The sequence below is a fragment of the Thunnus maccoyii genome, chromosome 7 (assembly GCF_910596095.1).
Source record: "Thunnus maccoyii chromosome 7, fThuMac1.1, whole genome shotgun sequence".
Classification (NCBI taxonomy): domain Eukaryota; kingdom Metazoa; phylum Chordata; class Actinopteri; order Scombriformes; family Scombridae; genus Thunnus; species Thunnus maccoyii.
In genome coordinates, this window is record NC_056539.1 from 17,521,728 (window position 1) to 17,549,512 (window position 27,785).

At 38.1% G+C, this 27,785-nt stretch overlaps 2 protein-coding genes across 4 annotated transcripts; both read left to right on the forward strand.

Moving 5' to 3' along the window:
- The first annotated feature begins 1,528 nt into the window (after positions 1-1,528).
- On the forward strand, positions 1,529-8,078 carry clcc1 (chloride channel CLIC-like 1). Of its 2 annotated transcripts, XM_042417864.1 has the most exons (11): positions 1,529-1,965; positions 2,093-2,200; positions 2,740-2,850; positions 3,102-3,323; positions 3,603-3,743; positions 3,860-3,959; positions 4,489-4,586; positions 4,925-5,071; positions 5,360-5,556; positions 5,593-6,031; positions 6,917-8,078. In XM_042417864.1, exons 1-11 carry the CDS (start codon positions 1,834-1,836, stop codon positions 7,001-7,003), a joined length of 1,782 nt encoding a protein of 593 aa, XP_042273798.1. In that variant the 5' UTR covers positions 1,529-1,833; the 3' UTR covers positions 7,004-8,078. The 2 variants fall into 2 exon arrangements, with proteins under 2 accessions (XP_042273798.1, XP_042273797.1); XM_042417863.1 differs by having other exon boundaries at positions 5,360-6,031.
- A 1,429-nt stretch (positions 8,079-9,507) lies between these two features.
- On the forward strand, positions 9,508-27,655 carry mcoln2 (mucolipin TRP cation channel 2). Of its 2 annotated transcripts, none has more exons than XM_042417805.1 (14): positions 9,508-9,689; positions 10,390-10,543; positions 11,606-11,779; positions 12,198-12,354; positions 12,892-12,970; positions 13,077-13,173; positions 13,372-13,471; positions 14,108-14,220; positions 14,599-14,748; positions 16,426-16,527; positions 16,769-16,891; positions 19,892-20,098; positions 21,035-21,168; positions 27,134-27,655. In XM_042417805.1, exons 1-14 carry the CDS (start codon positions 9,646-9,648, stop codon positions 27,168-27,170), a joined length of 1,671 nt encoding a protein of 556 aa, XP_042273739.1. In that variant the 5' UTR covers positions 9,508-9,645; the 3' UTR covers positions 27,171-27,655. The 2 variants fall into 2 exon arrangements, with proteins under 2 accessions (XP_042273739.1, XP_042273738.1); XM_042417804.1 differs by lacking the exon at positions 27,134-27,655 and adding an exon at positions 22,090-22,254.
- The last annotated feature ends 130 nt before the right edge of the window (positions 27,656-27,785 follow it).

Sequence of the window (27,785 nt, forward strand, 5' to 3'; positions counted from 1 at the left end):
TTGAATCATTCTTTTAATGTTTCCTGTTAGTTTAAAAAATTTAAGCTAGTTTGTAAAAATGTTGTTCCTGCAGAGCAACACAGCTCTTTTTTTTATATATTGCTGATTACACCTCTGGTCAGGTTGAAGATGGGTGTAGCCATGCTGGTATTTATGTGATGTCAGGAGCACGATTAATCTTTCTGGTAACTTAATTTTAAAATTAGGCTGACCAACATGCTGATACAACATTAAAATGCTGAATACAATGTAATGAATCAGCAATAATCAATTAACATAACATACTGTATAACTCACAGGGGTAATTCTTCTGCATAGTGCTTTTAAGTTTTATATTTTAGGTGTATTTTGTTGATAATACTATGTACTTTAAGTATGATTCTGAATGTAGGATTACTTGTAAATCAGTTCTACACATACTTTTACTTATATAAGGATCTGAACATTTCTTTCACTTTTGCTAAACACATGCTTTTTTTTGGTCATTAAGAAGGTAATTATTCCTCCTGAGGCTGACAGAAATATTGACAGAACAAAAGATGCATTTTGCTAAATTTAGCTGACTTACAGTATATCATCAAGACTAGTTTTTATTTTTATTTTTTTATTGTACAACATTCAATTACAAACCTTTATTTCATATTTCAATAATACAGAATGTACATTCGTGCTTAAACTGTACCAAAGGCAAAAAAAGACAAATAAAAAGAACAACAACAAAAAAACATGTTTAATTGTGAAAGTACTCCAGCTTCAATTAGCATCACATTTAAAGGGTGCAGCATTGCATCCTTATATTAAAACCAGCTCTTAAATGAAAGCCAGAATTCCTGCACAGATTAATAATCAATATCTGTCTCACAGAAAGAATCCACATGAGTTATTCCAATTAAATCTTTCATGCAATAAGTTATTGGATGGATGGATGTCAATCAAAATTTAAATGTCACTCTTTGGTTTTAGGAAGGATTGGATAAGACAAATATCATTCCCTTATTTTCCTTGCCTCTTTGTCTCTAAAGAACATTATTCTTTTCAGCTGATTGCGGTAGTATCGTGTTGATAAAACATTTCTAATAAACTTATTAGTGAACTTCTTGCTACTGAATTTGATACTGTAGTGAGGAAGTTTGGGGGACGGTCTCTATTCCCCTGTGGACACTATAGGAAATTCCCTAGATAGAGGCCCTCCCCCACATTTCCTCATTATAATAACTTTAATAGAGTGGCCTCATGACTGATACAATGTTAGAATGCACCAAAAGCTGTTGAATCATTGTTTTACGGGGAACTGGAGTGGTCTCCATCACTTCATAGTATTCTCTAATTGAGCAGTAAAGATTACATTTATAACAAACATCTCCATAGTTTAAAAAAATACCAAACTCATCCATCAAAAGGGTTACAGCCCATATTGCTTTTTCCATCCAAGTCCCTAAAAACATCAAGACTACAGTTATAAAGGGAACTTTGCAAGAACGCGTGTGGACGCCGCCTTTCACTAAGAAACTACATTTCCCGTGAGCCTTAACGACAGTTATAGTCAGGATGTAACGTAAACCAACAGTCGGCTTGTGGTGCGGGAACAGGAACAGCTAGGCTGTCTGTGTAGCTACAGTGGGAGATGTTTCCTTATTTATACAGTGAATAATTTTAAGTGCACCTATCAGAGTATCTACAAAGCCACATTTGAGTCGGCGAAGTTATCTAGAAATTCGCTGCAGTTTATCCTTGTTATTGACTTAGCTTAGCTTTAGCTAAATTAAAGTTAGCTACTACTAACAGTTACCTGGTTTCGCTTTGGACTAGTTTTGGACTTCACCTACTTTAGGGATGTTCCTCGTCTTACTGGTATGCACACTGGCTCTGGCTGCCACTGGGCAGCAGGAGGATGAGGACTGGATAGACCCTTATGATATGCTCAACTATGATGCAAGCACCAAAACGATGAGGAAGCCCACAGAGGTTTGATGATGTTCAATGTCTATACTGATCCAATTACATATGCTAACGATGCTATTGCACTGCATAACCTAAAGCAATTTTGATATTTCTATTAATGATTGTGTATTTGTGTGTGTGTGTCTCACAGCCAGCAAACTATCAAAATGTGCCAACCAAAAGAAGAGAGTACACTCAGGACTCCAGCCAACTTGAACTGGCATCGTATAAGGATCAAGTGGAAGGGTTAAAGAGACAGGTCAGTAATTCTGGGACAGCCCATCACTAGACAGCACATCACTAGAACAATTCAGTGTATCTGGCTACATACCACAACACTCAGTCATCTCTGTAGAGATCGGCAATTGAGTCCTTTGCATCTTTCATTACTGTCAGATTCATACTGTAATCAGAAAATGTCTGAATGCACACATCAGTCTTTATTTCTCTGCCAAGGCCAAGTGTTTGTGCAGCAGAGCAAGCAGAAATTAGCAAAAAAAATAAGTGTTTATGGTTGAGTGATGGCAGAGGGTATGAATACATTTTTATATCTGTTAGTTTTGGCTAATGGGACTCTGAAAAGGCGACCAGAAGGCAAAATCTGAAACTCTGGATGTCGGGGATGGCAGCTGGAGAGACATCAGAGAGACTGGTCTAACCAGAAAGTACACGTTCTTGAAAGAAAACATCTGCAGAATGTCCTTTAGCAAGACACTGAATCTCTATATGTCAAATGAGAAAACTTACCTTCATAAAATCTGCCAACCATGACAAATATTGTGCTTTGCTTTTATTCAGATTGAAGATCAAAAGAAGAAAATCATGGCCCTCTCACAGCAGCCTACATGCAATCCAGTGTTCAAGCGATTTCTTAGTAGACTCCTGAAGGAGATACAAAGAATTGGTTTGGTGGGTGATCATTCCACATGTATTATGATGAATTATGTGATTCTGAATGCATCTTATGCTACTATTTAATACATTGCAGTTCCTTGCAATAATCATGCACCTTACCCTGGATTACCTAATCTGTTTTAAATGTGATACTGCAGATATTTTAGCTCTATTTAAGCTTAATCAAACAAAATTCTGGTTCAGTATTTTCACACCGGAAAACAGGGCATTGCCGTTTTAACCTAGCTGTCGCCATTTCTCCTCAGCCCAGTGACTCCACAGACGCCTTGTACGATGCCAAAATCAGACTGTCCAGACAATCCATGACAGAGATTCAAAATCTTCTGGAAGGTGAAGACAGCTGGAGAACAGGAGCACTGGACAATGCCCTCAGTCAGATACTAGTGGATTTTAAACCACATGACTATGATGCCTGGAAGTGGCATTTTGAGGACACCTTTGGCGTGGAGATTGACACACTATTAAAAGTAAGATCATTCATTTTAATCTTAAGTTTTAATTAATGAGTCTTAAAGACATTTCAGTCATGTCATGTGCTACCTGTGGAAAAACAGACGCCGTTTATAGTCACATCTCTCTGTAGTCGCTCTAGATAGTTTAATATTTTCTTGCATGTCTCTTAAAGGGGAGCTACACATATTTTACAGTTTTTGAATGCCTTTGTTGTATACTTTGTGTCGGCTAAGTGTTTTTCCATCTCATGCTACCAGTCAAGTCATACTCTGTTCTCTCTGTTTGTTTTTCAGATTGGGCTGTTTGTTCTGGTCATAATAGTCATCATCTGCACTGAGCTGTGGTCAAGGGTCTCCTGGTTTATGCAGTTCAAGAGACTGTTTACTGTCTGCTTCTTCGTCAGCATTGTCTGGAACTGGTTCTATCTGTACAAGGTGAAGAAGAGATCTTTCAGTTCACTTGCTGTTGTTTAGCCATTCAGGGCTTTCTTCTAGTCAAAGAAGATGTTTGTAATACTATTACATTTATGCATTTATTTATTTTTGTCCAGATTGCCTTTGCCGAGCACCAAAACAATATAGCAAAGATGGACAGCGTCAATGAAAAATGCACCGGAATGAAGAAAATGGACTGGAGTGATAGTTTGAAAGGTAAGTTGAATATGTTGATGTCCTATAAAAACCATGTATCTGCAAAATGTCAACTTTTCATGAGGTGAGCAAAAAAGCTCTTTTCATCTTAGTGGGAATACATTGTTCAGATTGGACAATGGGTTTTTATATAGTAAGTGCACTTAAATATTATTTTACTTTTTATTTTTGCCTCTCATTCACACACTTGCACACCAATGTTAATGTCCATTGTGAGCAACTTGGGGTTCAGTCTCTTGCTCAAGGACACTTCAACAAATGGACAGGATTGAACTGCAAACCTTGTGATTAGTGGTCGACCTGCTTTACCTCTTGAGCAACAGTCACCTTAAGAAACAATGGGTTGCATAATTTTATTTAGTTAAAGGACTTCTGCTTTCAATGCTTTGTTGGATTTTCTTGAAGAGGATGCACAGTAGATCATTCAGAAGGACACCACGTTCCACTGAGCTACCTCTAGCTACCTCTATTTAGTTGTTATCTGATTTACTTCTACTGAAAACCGACTCTTTGATTGGTTTTCCTGCAGAGTGGTTCAGAAGCACCTGGACTCTTCAGGATGATCCTTGTAAGAGATACTATGAAGTCCTCATGGTCAACCCCATTCTGCTTGTACCTCCCACCAAGGTAGGTCACTATGCTGGTGTCTGTGTATTTTTGTGATATATTGCCGGTTGAAAGCCTCACACAGTAATGACTATTACTATTAACTTTTGTTTTAAGACACCAAAACATATAACACAAGTGCCAAAATGTTGTATTGCTGTAATAACTGTTTTATTTTCCAGTTTTTAACCATTTCTTGAGGAAACACAATGAAAGCATTTCACTCTAGCATATAAATTTGTTCCCATTCAACGCTCTTCCTTAACTATTACTGTAAAATCAGTGTTAGTTTTGAATATCTGTATGTATATGGAAATGGCTTATACAAAGTTATATTCTAAAGATTTCTCTCTGTTTAGGCAATATCAGTTACCATCACAACCTTCATCACAGAGCCACTGAAACATTTGGGCCAGGGGATCAGTGAGTTTCTTCGAGCCCTCCTCAAAGATCTACCAATCACCCTGCAGATCCCAGTTCTTCTCACTATTGTGATCTCCATTGTGGTAAGAACCCTTGATAAATTCTCACTGACACTCACACAAATAAATAAAATCCTACATTTGTTTACATTCATCAAGCAAAGTTTTGTGAAAGTAAAGATTCAAGTTTTGGGGAGTGCAGGCATTGTTTTAGTAAGGTGCAAAGCATTTTTTCAGGCCACCACTTAATTATGGCACTGATCATTGCAAGCATTGCAGCACAGGATGCTGATCATTGCAAGCACTGCCTTGTATGTGACAGTTGTGTGCTGTATTTTTCAATAGCGGTATATTTACTTTACTCCTCTACAGGTATGCATGTATGGAAGTGTGCAGGCAGCCTTCCGGTATGGCATTACTGCACCTCTGCGCCGCCGCCGTCGAAGAGATCCACCCCCTCCAGGGCTGAACCAACCACAGCCTCCTGTCTTGAGGATTGAGGACCGTGACCACCTAGCAGGAGGGGACGCACCACAACAGGCCTTGAGGCACAGAGCCAATGATGACAGATTACAGAGGGATGACAGATTACAGAGGGATGACAGATTACAGAGGAATGACATTCGTCAGAGGCAACCCAACAGAGTCAGGGAAGAGCCAGCCAAGATAGTTGTGGAGACCCTGTGCACTGCTGACAGACCCTACAGCGAGGATGAGACAGATGGTGAACGGCGTGAGGGAAGTCCTGAATCAGAGCAGACAGAGCAGAGTCTCTCTGCTGTTGAAAGTGATCCTCAAACTGAGTCAGATTCAGAAAACCAGCCGGACACCCAAGAGGAGCTAGACAGAGCGGGTGCTGGCAGCGTTGCACACAGGGAAGCCAAAGCTAACAAGGACCAATCAAAAACTAAACCCACAGATTCATCTCCAGTAAAGACTAAACCTTTGAAAGTAAAGAAGAAAGTTTCTCAAGATGAACCCAGCAGAAACAGATCTCAGCCAGCAGGACGACACCCCGCACAAACTAAATTAGGTGATGATCAGGTGAGTCCTTTATAAAATACATACAAACTAAATCTAATTAATCTTACTAATATCTGACCTCAGATAGTGTTTATTAACTGTGCCCTTTTTTAATTAATGCTTCAGCATTGCATATGCACTAATGGGATGGTGAATATTCACATGCGACTTAAATTGGTAAATAAGTATTTAATAACTAGATGTTGTTTTCATTTGGGTGTTTGTCCACTGGTTTTACTGGTGTGTTTTATTGATTGCTGCATGTGAATGTGTTCAGCCCCTAACCTGTGAATGGATTTTACACCTTTATGTACATCTTTTTTTTTTTACCGCTCCTTACCTCTTAAGTAGGACTCAACTGAAATAACACAAAGTGTAGTGGATTTCAATCCAGACGCCATGGCATACTTACTGGTGTACTTACTTGATAATCATCAATGATAATCAAAAGCTTATGAAATAAATCTTGGATGAAAATTTGTCTTAGATTCCAAATATTTCTACTCTGTAACCAAAATATTAGTGTTTTTCTTCTTCATCTCATGAGTATAATTATGGTTATTAATTTGACATTTCTGAGCAATACTTGGAACAGCATTAGAGGTTGAATACCGCTGCATATTAGTAAATGTAGTGTATATTTTTTATTGCCATTTGAAGCAGCAAATAACAACAGTATTTCAATAATGTAATGCAATTAAATTGCAAAATTTAAGACATTTCAGGGTGTTTGTTTCGCTAGATCAGTGTAATTACTTTATTTACTCAGTTGACATAGTTAATAAGATATATGTTGGTTGGAAAATCTCACACTTATAAATATATAATTTTCTGCTACATTGCATTTTCATTTGAATGCTTTGTCATTTCGTGTTATATATTTCTGATGTGAATCCCTCACTGCAGGATTTGGAAGACTCAGCTGAAGACAGGACCACCTCTCTCTCCGAAAGGATCCCAGTTCAGGAGACGTCTCCAACATCAGTGGAATAAGCAACGTCTGCATTAGTCAAAAGAAGCAACATTGTCCTCATCAGTGTTTGGCACGTTTTATGGACTGTGGAGGCAGTGATTACAAGGGCAGTCATTCAGTCCATCCCTTGCTGACTGACTTACACACATTGCTGAAATGCATGTGCACATTTTCAAGGTGACTCAATGGGGAACCACCCCAGTGCGGCCAGCGGAGCAACTTTATCGTAAAAAACTGTCTTTGCTGCCGTGCAGGCAGATGAATGTGCTGAGATTCACAAATACTGTTTGGTGAATCTGCTCAGTGTTTCATCATCATTTCGTTGCACAGCAGCTTGACTCATGCAGGTATCAGGGAAATAGGAAACTTACTTGTGAAAACCAGTGTTGTTTACTTTTGTATTTTCAGTGTCTTATCCAGGGGCAGAAATCATGGTCTTACAAAACTAAGTTTGTCTAGTTTCATTGGAATTATAACAAAGACCAAGTAAAACTTGGTGGTAAGTAATCATTTATTACTATAAACAAATAATACCTTCAATTTTACTTTAATTTACTTTCAAACCAATGTTTTGAAGTTGAAATATGAATCTAGATTTTGTAATTTAATAGGCAGAACACTATTTCTTTATGTTGTTTTTTTACAATGAGCTGTTTTGGGGGTTATTAAATGTAGATTTTATATAGAAGACTTGAAATACTGATGTTGAAGTTAAAGTTTTGCTCAGCAGTAGTGTTGCTGTTTGTTTACTATTGATAATGGCAAACTACTTGTTAAAAGCATTACATGATTGCATGGCGTGGTGCAGTGCTGAATTCTGAAATTAGTGAATTTAGCCAAAGTCTTTGATTTTAAAGTCATAAATCAATAAAGAAACATATTTAATAGTCGTGTAAGAATATTCTAACAAAAAGGTACAAAATGTTGAAAATAGTGTAGCAACTTGCTCCAGAGGCAGATCTTGAAATTGCTAATACTGAAAGAAGCAACACTAATTAAAGCTGCACTTATAATTTAAACTAATAATTGTGTCTAACTATGGTTTGATGAATTCATGGATGACTTCCAGTGACAGTAAACAGTGTATACTTTTAAGGTTTTGAGCAGAGTGAATGTTACTCTCACTTCAGATCTTTCACAACACACATCTAAACAGTAAATATCAGTGTTTTTACTGACTGACATACCAAAAAGCTGACGCAGGCTATAGCCTGTTCACTACAACTTTGACATTTTGTCCTTTTAGTGTAAGGGTCCTCTCTGGTACACACTGGGTGACTGTTTTTAGCTTAAACAAAAGCATTAATGACTGTATGAGATCCATGTGTTTACCCCAAACAAAAAAAATGTGCCTTATTTCTATGGAGAGCAAACAAGGTCATTCTTTTTGCAAGAGAGAGACATCTAGCTGCATACATGGAGTCCTGCAGGTATCAGTATCATTATCATAATTTATGCTAAAGTAGCTACAATTCAATGTTTGCACACTTTTAGAACAGAATAACATGTTATATTGAAAAATGTGTCTAAACACTATGTTAGTCACAACCTGAGGTATATCCACATATATTTTAACAAAATTAAAACTATTAAACCTAAGAGTACAATTTCTGTCACTAACAACTTTCACTGATTATTTTTACACATTAAAAAGCCATGTGTGCACACGTAAACAAAGATGGTCGGCACAGGAGTGTTGATGGTGTACAGAATGAAAAAAAAAGACAGATTAAATAGTATATGTTGTTAATGAGGGAATTAATTGATCAAGATTACACATTCATGCATGTGTGGAGTTTTTTTTTGTTCTTTTTATATGATTATCAGCTTTTCATCCATCTTTGAATGTCCTACCTAATGGTCGGTTAACTTGTCGAGTTGTATCATCGGAGGTGATTGTTGGTGATCTTGGCCCATAATGAGCTCCACACATTCTGTCATGGCAAAATTACACCCAAATGCCAATTTTTGTTAGGCCACAGACAAAATTTCTGTTAAACAAGATCTAAAATTTAAGGTTCTGAAAAATCCACCCACACCGACTGATCCTTTGGAGCAGTGTGAGAGAGCCCTGAACAGATGTTGGTCAACCTCCCCATCTCAGGATGTTTTTTGTTTGTTATATATATATATGTATATCCTGGGACTGTATGTATTAAGTCAGTGATGTTACACACTGAGGTCATGTTCTTGGTTTATTTCTGAGGCTGATATCTGTATATATATATTTTTGACTTGTTATATTCAAACTTTACTACTTTTAGGTTAATAAAATCAAACATTTCCCCACCAGAATGTCATTCTTGGAAGTGTAAAGAAAGGTTTGAAACAGCATTTAGATATCCATGTTGGAAAACAACATTTATAGACAAATTAGACTAAATAAATAAATAATCACAATGTTATGTTGGTCACCAAACACGTGAATATCATAATCGGCAATTACGTGGACCCATTTCGATCCTGTCGGTGACCCTCTGGTGGCCCTCGGGCCTTATATTGGGAACCTGCGCGCCGCCTGAAACTCATTTCCTGATTGGCTGACTGGAAGCTGCGTGGTTTCACAGAAAACACGGCTCATGGTATCCAAGTCCGCTGTACGTCCCGTTAACACTTTAAAACTACTCTTGTTTAATTGGTGTTTCCACGTGCCCAATCAATCATGGAATTATTGGTTCGATATCTGGAACGGAGCAATTCAATCAGGTAAGGTTTATTTTTAAGTGACAGCTGCTCAGAACTAGATTAGAGACATGTTTCCCACATTTTAAAAACTTGTTGAAGTGTGAACTACTTTAACAAATGATTGTTTCTTTTTAGTATTAACTAGATGTAAAAATGTGAAAACTGGATATTCAGTCGCAAAGTTTAGGCTGCCTTCAACTTAATCATTAAAACAACATGCAGCCAAGTCATTTATCAGCTAGAGAAACGTCATGACAGGACCACACATGTATTACACACAACACATTGAGCCAAAAATAGTTGAAAAAATGTGTAATTGGGCTAAAAAGACCTAAAAGTTCATTTCCAGCAACAGTAAAATGTCAGTGAGAGACTGTGGGCGGCTCACTATTTGGAAAATACTGAAAGTGCACTCTAACCTTGTACTTAAACCAGGCAGCACCATGAATGCAGGCAGTGTCCTCATTCAGTACATGCAGTTCTTCCTGTAAAAGGAAAAAAAAAACCCACTACTATTGCTCAAGTAAATTTCTTGCATTTTCACTTCTGTATTTTCACTCTTAGCACGTTTATTTCGGTCTGACATTTCACCCATGAGGTGGGCAACACACCAGAAACTAAATATGCCTGTTTTTACTGAGGAGTCCACATTACCTGGCACATTTTGAGTTTTTTTTGTTTTTTGTATCTCAGCCAGAATTTTGTGTAATGTTTGTTTCAGCTCAACTATGACTCAAGACGCCGTTAAAGAGGAGAAGCTGAGGGACGACCTGAAGTACTACTTCATGAGCCCGTGTGAGAAGTACAGAGCCCGACGACACGTACCCTGGAAACTGGGGGTGCAGATCCTGAAAATTGTCATGATCACCACACAAGTATGTACCAAGGGCTTAACATAAAATGTTTCTAGGTGTTTATTTGAAATTGTAATCCGTCCAAGATCTGCAGCCACGAGCAGTAAATGTCTATGAATTTGTTTTGATATTTGTGGACACTTTTTTTTTTTTTTTTTATCACAGTACACTCTGAAACGCAGGGTCCTCCTACATAATCTGAGTGTTGTCTGTTTTTTTTTTTTTTTTTTTTCCCCAAATGGTAGATGATGACATAACTGAAACTCACCTGTATATCTGAGCTTTGACCTTTTGCTGTCAGTGTTTGCATTTACAGTTATTTCCTCTTAAGTTGCACTAAAAAATCCTTTTGTCCCTTTTGTCAGTGGTGGAAAGACTACTACAAAGTCATACTCTAAAGTGCAATTACTTCATTTATATTTTACTTCAGAAAAAAAAAACTTGCTTGAAATGTTACTACATAGGAAGTTCATTGCTGATTATGATCTTTGAAATGATGCAGGAAGGACAAAGTCAGTGTGTTGTAAGTGGAGAAATTACAAAATGAACTGATAACATGATGTCAGATACAGATTTCTACTCTTGTGACTGAGATTTATTCAGTAAAACCTGGATTTAAAAATATTCAGTATAAACACTAAATCCAGCAACAGGAATAAAAGTGATAATTTACTTCCACCTAGTAACTCATTACTATTAACTACTATTTTCATTGATTATTTTCTCAATTAATCGATTAGTTGTTCGGTCTAAAAAATGTCAGGAAATGGTGACACATGTTGATCATTGTTTAAAAAAACCCAAGATGACTTCCTCAAATGTCTTGTTTTGTTCCGACCAACAGTCCACAACCCAAAGATATTGAGTTTACCATCACAGAAGACTATAAATAAACTGGAAAATACTCACATTTGAGAAGCTGGAATCAGATAATTTGGACACTGTTTTCTTTCCAAATGATTCATCTATTATCAAAATAGAAATTTAATAGTTAACTTATTGACTAATCGTTGCAGCTCTACTTCCACCTATGACTATTACTGCAACCCAAATGCTCTCCTCTTCCTCTTGTTCCCTCTGTAGCTCATCTTGTTCGGTCTCAACAACCAGCTGGTGGTGTCCTATAAGGAGGAGAACACCATGGCCTTCAAAAATCTGTTCCTGAAGGGCTACAGCGGGGTGGATGAGGATGACTACTGTATTGCTGTCTACACGCAGCAAGATGTCTACAACAGTCTGTTTTATGTCCTGGATCAGGCAAGTCGAACCTCTTCTATCTCACACACACACACACACACATTAATTTCTTGCTTTAGCTGTAAAAATATAAAAATGAGAGGTTGTTAATATTCTTAAGTGTTTGAACTGCAAGGCTGCAGGTTTGAATGTGCTTGAATTGAATTTTCATGTTTGTTTTTTTTAACGTTGATGAGTTTTATACTCGTTATGCAATGAAAAAAAATGAATGTAAATCCAGCACTTTCCAAATTGTAAGAATTGAAGAGAATTTAGATGCTACACATAAAAGCTAAAAGCTATATTGTTTGTGGTGTATATAAGAATTTACTTGGAAGATAAATGAGTCGTTTTTAAAAGATTTCATTCAACAAGGGGAACCAGTTCCAGGACTCACCCTGTAACAGTGTGTTTTACCTGAGACCTCTGATATCTACAGTACAGCCAGTTGGGCCGGCTCTCTGTGGGTCCCATCAGTTACGCCAAGGATGAAGACGGCGGCCTGCTTCCTGTCGTCATCTGCAAGGAGCTCTACAGGAGAGGCAGTGTGGAGCCCTCAGACGAGGCCTTTGACATAGACGCACAGGTGGAGACAGGTGAAAGGGAACATTTATATCTTTTTAAAAAAAAAAGATGACGTAACCATTAAACCACTGATAACATTTCAACCACTCTTTATTATTTTTCTGCTCTCAAAATTTCTCCCCTGTTAATTTTAGATTCTGTGGCACATTTATCACAGCACATAATGAATTACAAGCCTGATCTTCTGTGTGTGTTTATAAAGTAACATAAATTGGATGTATGAAACAGCCATGAAATTCATTGTTTTTAGATTTAAAAGGTTTTACAATCATTGGTATAACCTGAATTAATTTTATAATTAAATCATAACAACAACATTACAGGCAACCAGTAGGAACAAGAATCAAAACTTTCCTGAAAAAGATATATTTTCTGTTTCTCATTGTACGATTGTGGAAATGTAAGTGTGTGTCTGTATTTTACTGTGTAGCAGAAGTACATCAAACCATTATATTAAAAAGTACACATGTTAAAACAAGGGCTCAAGGAGCAATAGAAGATCACAGTGATTGTTTATTTTCTCACTTTGTTCATCGCCTCTCTCTCAGTTTGTATGCCACATGATCCATTGACTGCAGACAAATGGAAAATCCAGAATTCATCCTTTTTTGAACTGGACTTTTACAGGTATACAACCAATACAGTGCAGCCACTGCTAACATATAATACTTGCTTTTCCTTATGTGCATTAAAATCACCTTTTTAAATCACCTTTTCCCACTTTCTTGTTCAGGCTTGTTGACATCAAAATAACCTTCCAGCTGAAGGGGATCAACCTACAGACAGTGCGCTCACGGGAGTTACCTGACTGCTACTCTTTCTATATTACGGTACGGTTCAGTCATATTTTCCGTCATTAAGACATGTACTGTAGACAGTTTCAAGTGACTGCTAACAATTTCAGTACATGATATTTGTTGTACTATTGTTGAAACACATTGTTCACAACATTTTCAAGACTATTTGTCTTGTTTCTTCTTAATCAATTTTTACTAACATGCTTTCCTTTTCTTTGCTCTTGTCTCTAGGTAACATTTGACAACCAGTGTCACAGTGGAAAAGTGAAAATATTCCTGGACATAGACTCTCAGAGCAGCGCATGCCAAGACTGGAAGATATCTGGGACCGGTAAGGTTTAATAGAGCAACAGAAGAGTGAAATTTAACAACAAATAATTAAAAACGGGGCATGAAATACACATAACAAGGAGATAAAACAGGACAGATCAGCAGATCAGGAGCTGTTTGTACCTTTTTTTTCCCCCACTTTTCTAGAGTGCAGAAAGAGGTTGTAGTATTTACACATTTTTGTAATAAAGTTTTAAGGTTCAAATATTTTTTAATTCTTTATTTGAGATTAATTTTAAGTTTTCAGTGTAATACATGTGCGTCATGTCATTCAATATTGACAACTTTTACACTGTGGTATCAGCTCATTTTACAACTATCTAAACTTTATTTTTATGCATTACCCTGTTCACTATATCCCAAATCCTCTGTTTTATAAATGGCTGAAAGCTAATAAAAACATTTTGAATGGTATTTGTTTCAAAAATGCGAAGCACTTTTACTCCAAACAAAGCTGATAATGCTAAGCTCTAAGGTCTAGAAACTGCTGACTGTTAGTGAGGCGTTTTCCTTCAGACATGTAGTTATCAGTAATGAGTGTATGGGAGTTATGTAAAAGATAAACCCTCTCTCTCTTTCTCTGTCTCTCTCACACACACACACACACACACACACACACACACACATACTTTTTCAGCTCAGAAGAACACACACTATCTTCTGGTGTTTGATGCCTTCGTCATTCTGGTTTGCCTTACATCAGCTGTGCTGTGCGCCCGCTCCATCATACTGGCTGTCAGGTTACTACAGGTCAGCTGTTCACACTCTGCTCACTAGCTCAGTATCATACGGTGCATTTTTATCCACCACATTTTTCCCCTTTTTAGTCTTTCCTGATTCTCCCTTTTAGTTTTTTTTGGTTTGTTTGTTTTCTCAGTTTTTAAGCCAAATGTCCCAGTAAAGACAAATCATTAAAATTCAAGTTATGACAGAATCTAATATATCATTCTTATCCAATGTAGATATGATTGATTTCTTCTTGAGTTTATTACACACTCTGCATGCACTTTGTTACTCTCATAATAAGGTTGTCTATCCAGAATTAACATTTAGTCGTTTGTTAATCTGACATGTTGTATTACAGATTTATTTATGGAAGAAACTGAATTTGCATTGGTGTAATTTCAGAGATTCTCCAGATTCCTCCATGAGAACTACAACCGTAAAGTGTGTGAGGACGACCAGAGCGAGTTCCTTAACGGCTGGTATGTGCTGGTCATTGTCAGCGACCTCTTGGCCATAGTTGGATCCGTACTGAAGATGGAAATACAAGCAAAGGTAAAATGAATCATTTACTTCTGTCTAAAAAGAGAAGATTATTGTGTAAGGGCCCGAAACTTGACACCTCCAAATACAAAAGAAAGAAGCAAAAGTGTTCTGTAAAAACTTTAATTTGGTTTCTCTCCCGAGCAGCCGACTGCATGACATCACTTTTGATTTCATGTCCTGTTGTTTATGAAGCAGTTGAGACATAAAACAGCTGGGAACAGCTGTTAAATAGTTCTTCAGTGGCTGCTGGACTTTGGCTTGGACTGACCCAGTGTAGACACCGTAAAGTCCTGTTTGTTTTAGCCCGACTGAGTTCTCAGTCTGTCCTTTTAATAGCCACTATGTTAAGTATTCATCCCAAGTTTGATAGAGACAAAAATAAACTCTCCCCTATATACAACCCCCGCCACGCCCCCCACCCCTCCCACGCCACGCCACCCCACCCCCACCTCCACCTGACTGTGACTTTTGTCACAGTCAGGTGGAGGTGATCTGGTGATCACACTCCTCACTGTGATCTGGAATAACATATTGAATAAATGGTCTAACTGGATTTTGAACTTTTGTACTTTAATTTCTCAAATGATAACAAAATGGACTTAACTGGACAAGTCAAGTCAAGTCAAACAGGGACAGGGAGCAACAACTTAAAAGAAACCCCAACAAAGGTCCTTGTTTCAAAAATTAGAAAATATTTATGGTGGTATTTGATATGGATTGTATGAGGATGCAAGGAAGAAGGTCCTATGACCATCTTCTTCTTTGAAATCTGGTGGTAGAGGGGAAGTGTTTTCATTTAACAGGGCAAACTGTTAGATTTTGAGATGTTGAGTCCATCTAAGAGTTAGACTTAGAAACCTTTTAACTGTGTGTTTCAGCTCAGGAACATATAAGCAAAATGTCACACGTTAGTCAATAATTAATAGGATGTCCCTTCGTTGCATTTTCACACTGTACTTTAGGCCCTAATAAAATAATCTACATATCAAATCATATCAAAGTTTATTACAAAGGACATGCATGTTACATCAAAAATCATATCTTTTTATCATCGTCATCATCATCATGATGACTGGGATAATTTTGAGCTCAAATTGAAACAGTTTTTATGGAGGGTTCAGACATGTAGTCATGTGGTGCTTGTCATTTTATGATACTTTTTTTTTGGGAGGGGGGCACTTTTTGCCTTTATTGGACAGTCAGTGGCTAAGAGGCCGATAGGAAACAAGGGGATGATAATTTTGATACTTTTATTGTGTCAATGTTTGTGTTTTGTATGTATATGTATTGAGTTTTGTGTATTGGACAGTTTGAAAGGCATTTTATTGCTGAGTTTTATTATGTATTTTAAAGGCCCATCTAGGGACAGGTGTTACAGACTAGCTTAGATTATAAATGCTGTGGTATGTGGCATTAATTCATGCTATATACTTGTCCCTATACAAATAAACATTAAATAAATCATAGCTTTTTAAGTTAACTTTTAGAAAATGTAATCTTTTTCTGACTCTGTGTTAACCTGCTTGATGCACCAGAGGCTCGTTATGTGCCACGTACACAACACTAATATAAGTCCTAATAATAATAATAATAATAATAATAATAATAATAATAATAATAACAGTAATATCAAACTGCTGTCTCAGTCCTGTTTGTGATGTCTCTCTCTCTTTATTTCTCCTGTAGAGTCTAACGAGTTATGATGTGTGCAGCATCTTTCTGGGAACATCTACATTAATGGTGTGGGTCGGCGTGATCAGGTATCTGGGTTACTTCCAGAAATACAATGTGAGTCTGCACCTTTCTATATCATTATACTGTTATTAGCCTTTTCCTTGAGCTCAGATTGACTGTCAAGCCAATTCAATGCCAGTTCAATGCCACTGCAAGCGCCCACTTACTGTAGGTCACTGAGGCAATGTTGCATAAATATTTTAACTTTTTACATTTTTTTTTGGAAATCAAAGTGATACAAATTTAAATTTGAGGTATACAATATTTTATGCATGTATGTTTCATGGCTGTCTAGGTGCTGATTTTAACCATGAAAGCAGCCTTCCCCAAAGTCCTGCGATTCTGCTGCTGTGCCGGCATGATCTACCTTGGCTACACCTTCTGCGGCTGGATCGTACTGGGGCCGTACCATGAGAAGGTAACTGGCAAACTGGTCTGAGAAGAGTAGTGACCATGGAGGCCTGACATTTAGAGAAGTGGGTTCATGACTTCCTGAGCTGGCTTTTATCGTCAGAGGTGTGGGAAATGAGGGGAACTATCAAGGATCTTTTTTGTAACTTCACAGAACTGCTGAGTTCACAAGAATACAAAACTGTATGTGTGTAAATTTCCAAACCGGCTGAAACAGTATCCTGTGATTAAAACGGCAAGCTAAAAGTTTGTATAACTACAATTTTAAAAACTCACGAGTCAGGTGGAATAGACTGAACATTAAGATTTATACTGGTAAATATACAATTTCTCATTACTGTGTACAAAATATTTTCCTTATCACAAAAATCTTAATTAATGTTCATCAAAATGAAATAATCCATGTGTTCTGTACCATTTTAACCTTATATAGAGGTACTAAAACAGGTGATTAATGCTATGATCATTTAGGTTTTCTCACATTTGTCTCACGGTTATTTAGCTTTTGAATCGCCATTTCAGCATTTTGTCCTTTTTAAATTGAGGAAATGGCAAAAATGGCCTTTGTCCTCTCCTCCATGTCCAGGAGCAAGTTCAGGTTATTGGCCTTTTAGTTTTTTTGAAGACACCGTGACTATACAGCCACTAGGTGTCAGTATATGTTTTGTCCATGAAAACAGCTTCAATGAGAGTCCTTAAGGTGACCAGATTTAGAAAATATGTCCACATTCATGCGCATGCATACCCTCACATTACTGTACTCACAATCTTTTCTCTTTTTTGGAAACAACCAGATTTTTAGCCATGCAGAGCTCTAGGGATGGCAGTGTTGGCTGGTTGGATGATCCAGACTGAAATATCTCAGCAACTAGTAGATGGACTGCTATAAAATTTTGTATAGCCATCCATAAGGCCGAGATGAAGAATCCCATCATCCTTAGTTGAAGTTTAGTGCTACTTGGCAAATGTTAGCATGTTTACATGCTAAACATAGTTAGCATTTAGCTCAGAGCACCATCACACAGCCACACAGAGCTGTTAACTGGCTGTAGACTCTTAGTCTTATTCAGTTATCTTTTGGTGATTTTGGACAATGCAGTGGTGACAGGAAATGAAGGGAGAAATGAGGGATGACATGCAACACAAAACCCTTGTCAGATTCGTATGGAGCACATTGCGGATCATTACATGGCCAGCATCTTAAACCTCTAGTCCACAATGAAGGATCTTTCTTTGATCTTTTAACCAACCAAAATGGTACAAGTTAACAGCCCTTATTAAGTTCACACACCATAGCAAAAAAAACTGCAAAGGCTACAGTAAATAACATGCAATTTTAAGCAATAAGAACCAACACAGTAAATGTTTTTGCTCTGAAAACATAATAACTGCAATCGGGGGGACATTTGAGACCACAGCTTCAACTCGGGACAGCTGGTCACCTCAACTGGGTGATCTTTGAAAAGCAAGTGCCATCAGGGAAATATGCGGGTGTGTTTAGCTGTCCTCGCCGTTAAGATAAATTATTTACGGAAGTCCAAGCAGCAGTAGGCGTCTAAACAAGGCAGCGCTCATAGGAGAGACAGATGTAAGATAGACTGAGATCAGCCGCCCCGGGCCAACCGGCGTCCCCCGACCAAATGGAGTTTGTTGATAATCTTAAACAGAAGAGGAGTAACCACTGTAAATAATACTGTGGATTAATTAAAAGTGTGTTTGTCGGGTCTGTTTACCTGAGGGCCACATGCTCATGGTTAATGGACCATAGCTTAAATGATACTTGGGTGTGGACAATCCTAATACCTAATAATGCATTTTTCACAGCTTTTCACTTGTAAACAGCACTCAAACAGTTTGTATTGTAGATGTTGCAGGCTATTAGTTGTCAAATACACTCATGCTTTCATATCCAACCTACAAGAAACCTTCAGTAAGAAAATATTTTTTTTATCAACGGAAATGAGAGTGAATTGGCCTGCATACACACCTACAGTTAAAGGTTTCAATTCCCTGTGTGACCACTGCTGCAGTCAGCTGAGACTTGGTCACGATATTTACATTGCGGCGGCTGGGGTAGTCCCCCTGTAGTGTACTGTCAGCCCTTCCAGGATCCTCTGTGTATTTACTGAAGGAATAAACAGAGGATGTTCTAGGACTTGCCATTCCACACGTCTTCACGCGCCGTGCCCTGGATCCATACTGTCGCAGTGGGATGTTGTTTTTAGATACTATCACAATCTGGAGGAACTTGGCTTCTTTCATAATGTCCGTGTCTGGCTTTCAGGCTCTCTCTTTTAGCCGTCTGTCTCTTTGTTTGCCTTTCAGTCTTTATCGTTCCACCACTATCAGCCATCACGCCTCTGTCAGTCTTCTGCTACTTCTTCTCTTTCTTAGTTAGCTCTGTAAGGATCAACATTTTTGTTTTGTACAAGTACTTTTGAAAAGGAGAAATGATGTTGAATCAAAAGTCAAAGGATGTTTATTGAAAAAATTATCATCATATAAACAAAATACAGTTTTTGCACTGACTTTACATGCTGTTGTCTTGAACACACCTCTTAGTGTTGCATTTTTCATATATTAGTGGACTACAGATGATTTACTTCGTCACCTCCCAGTTTTTTTTAGCTGCAGGTTATGAACTATGGCTCCATCCCCCATCTGAGTGGTTCCCAACTTTTTTGGCTTTTGACCCTGGCCAGTTCAACCAGAGTTTTCTTTCTCAACTTGTATTATTTGAAAGCTTTTAAGGGCCCTGAAATTGTAAAGTTAAAGTCAAAGGTTAGAGGAAAAAAAATCAGAACAAATAAGTATTTTGTGAGCAAAAATATATTTTTCTGCTTTGCTGTTCTGTTTATCATCTCTTTGAAAACCTTCAGAGGATCCAGACCTACAAGTGAGGAACCACTGCTCTTTCTCACTGATTCACTGCCTCTGTGTTAACTGTTCATTGCATTTATAACTTTCAAATAAGTCCAATCTGTTGTTCATCTTCGATCTCTCCTAGTTTGAGGGTCTGAGTCGCGTGTCGGAGTGCCTGTTCTCCCTGGTGAACGGTGACGACATGTTCACCACCTTCGCCCAGCTGAAGGACAAAAACACTTTGGTGTGGCTCTTCAGCAGGGCTTACCTCTACTCCTTTATCTCCCTGTTCATCTACATGGTGCTGTCACTCTTCATCGCCCTCATCACCGATGCCTATGAGACCATCAAGGTACTTCTGCTTTAGTGGAGTTTGAGTGAAGTGAAAGCTGTGGCACTCTTGTGAACTTTGACCATGATCAGAAAATCAATTTAAAATATTTTCCAGATATTTCTGGGAAGTACTATTATGAAAATATCAGTAACGATAGAACCAAAGATATCACAATAAACCCACAAATCTGCATATAACTGCTTTAAAGAAATAGAAATGTAGTTGCAGTCTGCTCACAGGCCTCAGTTTCAGCAAGAAAAGCTTGCAAGTTAATTTCGGAAAACTGTTGGACAAATGTCTAAAGCTTTGTGCCATGTGACAAATATGTAGGTACCAAAGTGCTCTTCTAAAACTGTAACATTTGAGAACTGCTGTGGACTTTTCAGATGTTTCTTTCATGTTATGTTCTTAACATAACATTAAGCCTTGGGTGGACTTCAGGATTTTGGGAGACTGCCACAGTGAGGTACATGATAACCTTCAGTGTAACAACTAGAGGTTGTGTATAGAATAAAGCTGACAAAATTTAGGTGCATTAGCCAGAATGTGCCAATTTCTAAGAGAGATTTATGGCAGCTATTTTTAAGTAGCTGTTGAATATCTACCAGAGTGTGCTTGTTCGCTCATTTGCATATTTGTTTGTTTATTTATTTACTACTCATTTTCTCCTTAATGTTTTTTATTTTCACAGAGATTGTTTTCAGTTACTGGGCTAAGAGTCACTTTCATTTACGTTATTTCTGTTTCTTTTCCTACATGTGTAACTATGTCCACATACCTCCTCGAGGGGTCATTGTGGAATAAGTAAAGTCTAAAAGTGCAGAGTATAGTTCTGGATTCATTTTCATTATTCAGTGTGGAATTAGTCTTAGTCTCTCTAAAATCTAGTATTTAAAAAAAGCACAGTTGCGTAATTTGAATCATTTTTGCACTTCTTTGTGTTTTTGCTGACAGAACTACCAGAAGGATGGATTCCCGCTGACAGATCTGCACAAGTTCCTCAGAGAGCAGAGTGATTTTGCTGTTGCAGAGGAGAGCAGTCAGACAGACAATCAGGTCCGATACTCGATGTTCTGCTGCTGTGAAAGGTAAGGTAGTGATGTTCTGATACTTTAAAATCAATATTTAACCTTTATTGACATGCCCCGTTGCACACACGTCACATTCACAGTGGGAGAACTGCACTCTGCAAACTTCTCATCAGTGAAACAAAAGATATTATTGTTTAAATGTTTTGCTTGTTTAAGTGTGTTGACTTGGAACAGTTTTCTGTTTATTCTTTTTATCTTCACATTTGGTTTGGGATTCAGATTGACAACCTTCAAGTCACACACTCAGTAGTTTCTTGCTTTAGGGTATCGGTATGTTACACTACAGTATGACATTTATCTTTCTTTGACCAGTTTTAAAAACTGGGGAAAATGTATCATTATTCTGTGACTTCTCACCATAAAACAACAAATTTTGAGGACAATTTTTTTTAAATTTTTTTTTTATAATTTTCCATGATGTTTTTCATAGAAAATGTAGAGATGTCCTTGTGTTATGGTCAATGAGTCTATGCTAGAAATGCTAGAATGTTTTTTTCTTTTCTTTCATGCTATATGATCGCTGCTGTGTTGTTTTTTTTTTGGGTGGTGCTGCGATGTAAAATGTATCCATCTTTCTCATTATTAGACTTTGAAGGGAAAGATGTGACAGGTTTTTAAAGAGGGTTTTAAAAACCAAATATGAAGTGTTTGATTCTCTGTTGTGTCAGAGATTAGTCACCAGTACAGAGAAGCAAAAATGAAACTCCTTTATCTGAAAGTATGCCAAAATATTACACAAACATTTCCCTTAATCAGTCCTTCAGTAAGTGCCTACGCAAGTAAATCACACAAAACACGATGAAATAACATTAGAAATACAGTAACAGTTAGTTTGTATTGCTTACACCTTGTTGCTACAGCAAGATATATGTCCCCTTTCTGCTCATTCCTTTTCTATGAGCCAATCTCTATCATCAGCAGGCAGCAGAGTGGAGCGGAGTTTCCTCCACACTGTGGCTTGGCTTGGTCTTCTGTGGTCTGAGAGCAATGAAATTAGTGGTATGAGCTATGCAGACACACCCAGTGATGGCTGATTACAGAGAAACTGAGGCCGTACGCTGAGAAGAACCCCCACTCCGCCTCCACCCCCCAGCCATCACTCCCTCTTGGTGTGTTGCCTCCCAAATAAACAGTTAAGATTCAGCCAGTTCAGCCAAAAAAGTTTTGTTAAAGCACAGAGTTATGTGATTTGAGGGTAATGGACGAAAGTTGAATTCCAGTCATCTTTCATGTGATGTACAATGTGCACAGAGGACTTAACCTTTTATTTCCTCTTTTTTCCATTACTTTCTCACCCTTTGTTTGTAATAAGATGACTATTTAAGAAATATTATTTCGCAATATGTTGCACTTCTCATGTTTAATTTCACCACGTCTGTTTTGAAGCCACAGTACAGAATTTAAACTGAACTTGGAACTTGTTGAATAGTCATTGGTTCCTCTTTAACTGTCTGTCTACCAATCAGAAATGTTTAAAAGCTCAACCAAAGGCAGCACTTCAACATACTGTGGTTCCTTTTTTTGGCTTTTGGTTCTACTGTCAAACTTAAGATTTCTAAATGTTTTTAATCTTCAATTTCCCTGTATGGGATCAATCACATTTATCATTTATGTTCAGGAAAAGGCTTAACTGTAAACAGGCACCAGGCTTGGTTTGCCAAGCAATCACTATCCCTCCACTTCAAAGACGTGAGACAATTGTATGACTGAATGCAAAAAGATGTTGTTTATTCTAGAAAAAGCAACTACTGTAGTCATTTGTATAGAGTTGCATATTTTCTGCAGCCTCAATGTTTGTACACACTGTAAAAATAATTTTGAATCATGTAATCAGTGGAAAAGAACTGAAATACACCAATCAGCCGCAACATTAAAACCACTGACAGGTGAAATGAATAACAATGGCACCTGTCAAGGGGTGGGCAGCAATTGAGCAGTCAGTTCTTGAAGTTGACGTGTTGGAAGCAGGAAAAATGGGAAAGCGTAAAGATCTGAGGGACTTTGACAAGGGCCAAATTGTAATGGCTAGACGACTGAGTCAGAGCATCTCCAACACGACAGGTCTTGTGGGGTGTTCCTGGTATGCAGTAGTCAGTACCTACCAAAAATGGTCCGAGGAAGGACAACTGCTGAACTGGTGACAGGGTCATTGGTGCCCAGGGCTCACTGATGCATGTGAGGGGCAAAGGCTAGCCCATCTGGTCCAAACCCACAGAAGAGCTACTGTAAGGCAAACTGCTGAAAAAGTGAATGCCGGCTTTGATATACAGGTCTCACAACACACAGTGCATCGCAGCTTGCTGCGTATGGGGCTCCATAGCTGCAGACCAGTCAGAATGCCCATGCTGACCACTGTCCACTGCCGAAAGCGCCTACACTGGGCACGTGAGCGTCAGGACTGGACCATGGAGCACTGGAAGAAGGTGGCCTGGTCTAATAAATCACGTTTTCTTTTACATCATGTGGATGCCAGGCATGTGTGCGTGGTTTACCTGGGGAAGAGATGGCACTAGGATGTACTGTGGTAAGAAGGCAAGCCGGCGGAGGCAGTGTGATGCCCTGGGCAATGTTCTGCTGGGAAACTGTGGGTCCTGGTATTCATGTGGATGTTACTTTGACACGTACCACCTCGTACACCATTCATGGCAACAGTATTCCCTGATGGCAGTGGCCTCCTTCAGCAAAATAATGTATCCTGCCACACTACAAAAATTGTTCAGGAATGGTTTGAGGAACATGACAAAGAGTTCAAGGTGTTTCCTTGGCCTCCAAATTCCCAATTCTCAATCTGATCAAAAATCTGTGGGACTTGCTTGAAAAACAAGTCGATCCATAGAGGCCCCACCTCGCAAATTACAGGACTTAAAGGATCTGCTGCTAACGTTTCGGTGCCAGATACCGGAGGACATCTTCAGAGGTCTTGTGGAGTCCATTCATTGACGGGTCAAAGCTGTTTTGGTGGCACAAGGAGGACCTACACAATATTAGGCAGGTGGTTTTAATGTTATGGCTGATGGATGTAATTAACAGTGGAAAATTTCCTTTGCCGTTTTTATAAGTGATGAATGAAATATTGCGCCTCGGATGAGTTTTTCCTTTCAGGGCTCATCATTATTGCTTTGACAGACATTAACACTCTGAATCTGTGGTCTTTCCTGCTTGTTTCACAGCTGTTTTCTATCACCAAGCCATCCGGTATTCCTTCTCTGGGTGTCTTAAGTGTTGAAGGAAGTGCAGTCTCAGTTACAGACATTATGTACTAATGTGTCATAGTGCAACATATTGCAAGAGTGGCAATTGTAAGTGGCCTTTTGGAGTTAGCTGACTTTTTCGTCAGTGTTACCCTCGTCAAGTTACACCGATTCTGTAATTGAAGTCATTTGCAGCCTCTATCTTGACCAAATTTCATTTATTTAAGTGTATTTCCCTCACTGTGCTCACAAAAATTAGATCAGCATTCTCAGAAAATATGTTAATGTCTTTTTGGATGAAATTTCATCTGCATACAATTAGCGTCTTCCTACTCTTCTCTCCCTCTACTCCAGTAAGTTCACTTATCTTGCTTGGAAAGCAACTTGAGGTGCAAGAGTCACCATGTGTTATTTGGAACAAATATATTAAGTTTGCTCGTGAAATAATGTATTATGTCTCAGTAGTTGAATGGACAAGTAGGGTAAAGGTTGTAACTGACACTGAAAATGGTATTTAGATCCACACAATGGCACAAATGTTTATCTTAAGCCTTGAATGAATCCACTGCAATTCACATTTGGTATGTGATTAGACAGTATAATAAAGCAGCTCAGCCAAAGAGTGGATATTATGTTTGAGACAGATTTCACAAAGGAAGTGCTGAGCTGTGTGTGAAAGACAGACAAGCCTTAACCTAAAGTTGAGGTAGTTTTGCTTTCCAGGAGATTGCCTGCTCTCTGTGAAATGCATTCACATCCTCCATCAGCTGCAACAGCTTGTGAAAACAGACAGTCTGAGACTTCAGTGAGAGTTGAAGAACACAACTACAAACTCAACCCATCAGCAGAATGTGCTGCATATGGCAGATTGTAAAGATGAAAGAAAAAGGTCTAATCGTTCAGAGACTTGATGTAATGAGAACATAATTAGCTGTTTCTCTTGAGAGCGAACAGCCAAACACAAAGCATTCAAGATACGTACAGACAAGGGTATCATTTTCAAAGTGCTTGTTCTGCAAATTTATTCTCAAAATGGGCACTCAGTCACCAGAAATCCAGACGACTTCTGCATCCCTCCTTTATCTCTTTATAAGCTCCTTTGTGGCAGGGCCAAACCTTTACACAGGTGTAAGTCAGAGAATAACAAGGCGTGTTTGAGCTGGTTTGAAATCTAAGAACTGACTTTGTGGGGCGAAAAGAAAATAAGAAATAATATTCTCTTACCTCAATAACAATTACTAATATTCCTTTTAGCAATATGTCACTCACAACGGTTCCGGTGATTAACCATAGAAGATTGTTGCAAAACTTTTAGAGACGGCTTATTGGACTGAACAAACAGCTGTTAGTGTTTCTGAATCTGTATTCCTGTGTTCACTGTGTCATGTTGGCAATAGTGGAGGACGCATTCAGATGCTGTATTTAAAGGATATGACTGGTGATTTTCTTATTGTGAACAAAGCTCATGTGCAGAACCAAACCAACAATGAACTAACTCATCCTACTTAAAAGTGTGTGCATTCAAAGTCTGATATACAGGATCTTACCCCTCTGTGCCGTAGACCAACGTTTTTGTCCAAAAAGTATTAAAATCACATCAATGAGCCACAACGTTGCACTGGGTGACATGTTTTTTCGCCCTGAAGATTACAGTCACTTAAGTTTGTTTAAAAAAATGGCTCCAAAGACAAATAACAGTGATCATGTTTTCGGTCTCCAGAGAGTAGTTCTTTGTAAGACAGACTCCACTGAGCATGGGCGGGAAGGCGGTTCCGTTTAGAGCTTCACTAGCTTGTTGTGCTTCGTATCAAAATATCTTGACTTTGTCCTGAAGTTCTTTGAGAAATTTACAATATCGTGACTGTAATCTTAGCGGTGAAGAAACATGGTACTCAGTGCAACGGTTTGGCTTAGTGACATGTTTTTAATAGTTTGCGGACAACAATGGGGGTCTACGGCACAGAGGAATACGATATATCAGGCTTTGGATACACACGCAGTACTTGTAAGTAGGATCAATTCATTGTTGGTTTGGCTCTGCACATGTTGACAATAAGAAAAATATAGAAAATCCCCAGCCATAACCTTTAAGTAAAAGGGGCAATAGTGCAGTATAAAAATAGTCTCTTACAAGTAAAGTCATCAATTGAAAACAACACTTAAACAAAAGTATGCTTTACTAGCAATATGTACTTAAAGTATCATGAGTAAAAGTACCACAGTAAAACAAATAATGTTGTTTCTAGGCTAATTTTAACTATTTAACATACTGTTGGATAGTTTAATATATGACATTGCCTCATATTCTATAAGCTCATCATATGTTTTGCCTGTAAAATCTGAATCTGCATAGAAATCAGTAACTAAAGCTGTCAAATAAAATAGTGGAGTAAAAAGTACAAACATTTGCCTCAGAACTCTAGTGGAGTATATAAAGTAGTATGAAATGCATTTACTTAAGTACACATTTGAGCAACTTGTACTTTACTTGAGTAAATGTACTTGTACTTGCATGTTGGATTAATGCCTCAAAACAAAAGAAACGGTCTGTGATGGAGAGTGATTTTCTTGATGCTACTTCAGACCTTTAATATTTATCGACAAAAACCAAGCAATGTGTTAAGAGACAAAATATGCCGTTCTATTGTACAAATATTTTCGGTCGCATCAATTAACCACCTTTATATATATATAACCTAAAGTAGGAAGCATGCACTGTAATGATGAGACATTGTGTGGCTCATGCTTCTTTTTGAATCATGTCATTACAGACGTCCTGAAAGTGACAACGTGATACTCATCAGCTGACAGACATCTCATCTCCAGATGAAACTGATCTGGGAAGAGGAGGAGGGAGATGCTGGGAACAGAACTTCACATGTCTGATACAGACTTTGAGATCAAAGGACCCACTGGAAAATCCTGGAAAGTGTCAAGTTATTGTTCCAGCAGATAGATTTTGAAGATAGATTTCAAGTGAAGTGCAATATAAAACAACACATGAGTTCCCTCTCTTGGACATGAACCTGAAGCTCAAATGTTGGAACTTGGACCAAAACAAAGAGATTTCACATGTTGTTGAACAGTACATGTTGGAGCTCAGGATATTGTTGAGAAGCTTACCGGGCCTTTTTTGTGGCATACACATGTGTTTCAGTTGCCAAAGAACTGGATTCAATATTTGAATGTTTCCGTAAACTCCAGTGTTATGCAACGTCATGCAGTACTAGATGTAATTTATTTGTCAGGTGTTTGTTTGTTTGCATACAGTAAAGCTAATCTATTTATCAGTTGTTGATGTCTCCCCATTTTTGTTGCAAGTGTGCACATTCAGCTTATCATTCAATATTTAATGCAGACAACAAACCACAAATAAGCAATGAAAGCTTTGGATTAGTTGAATAAATTACATGAGTATATCAG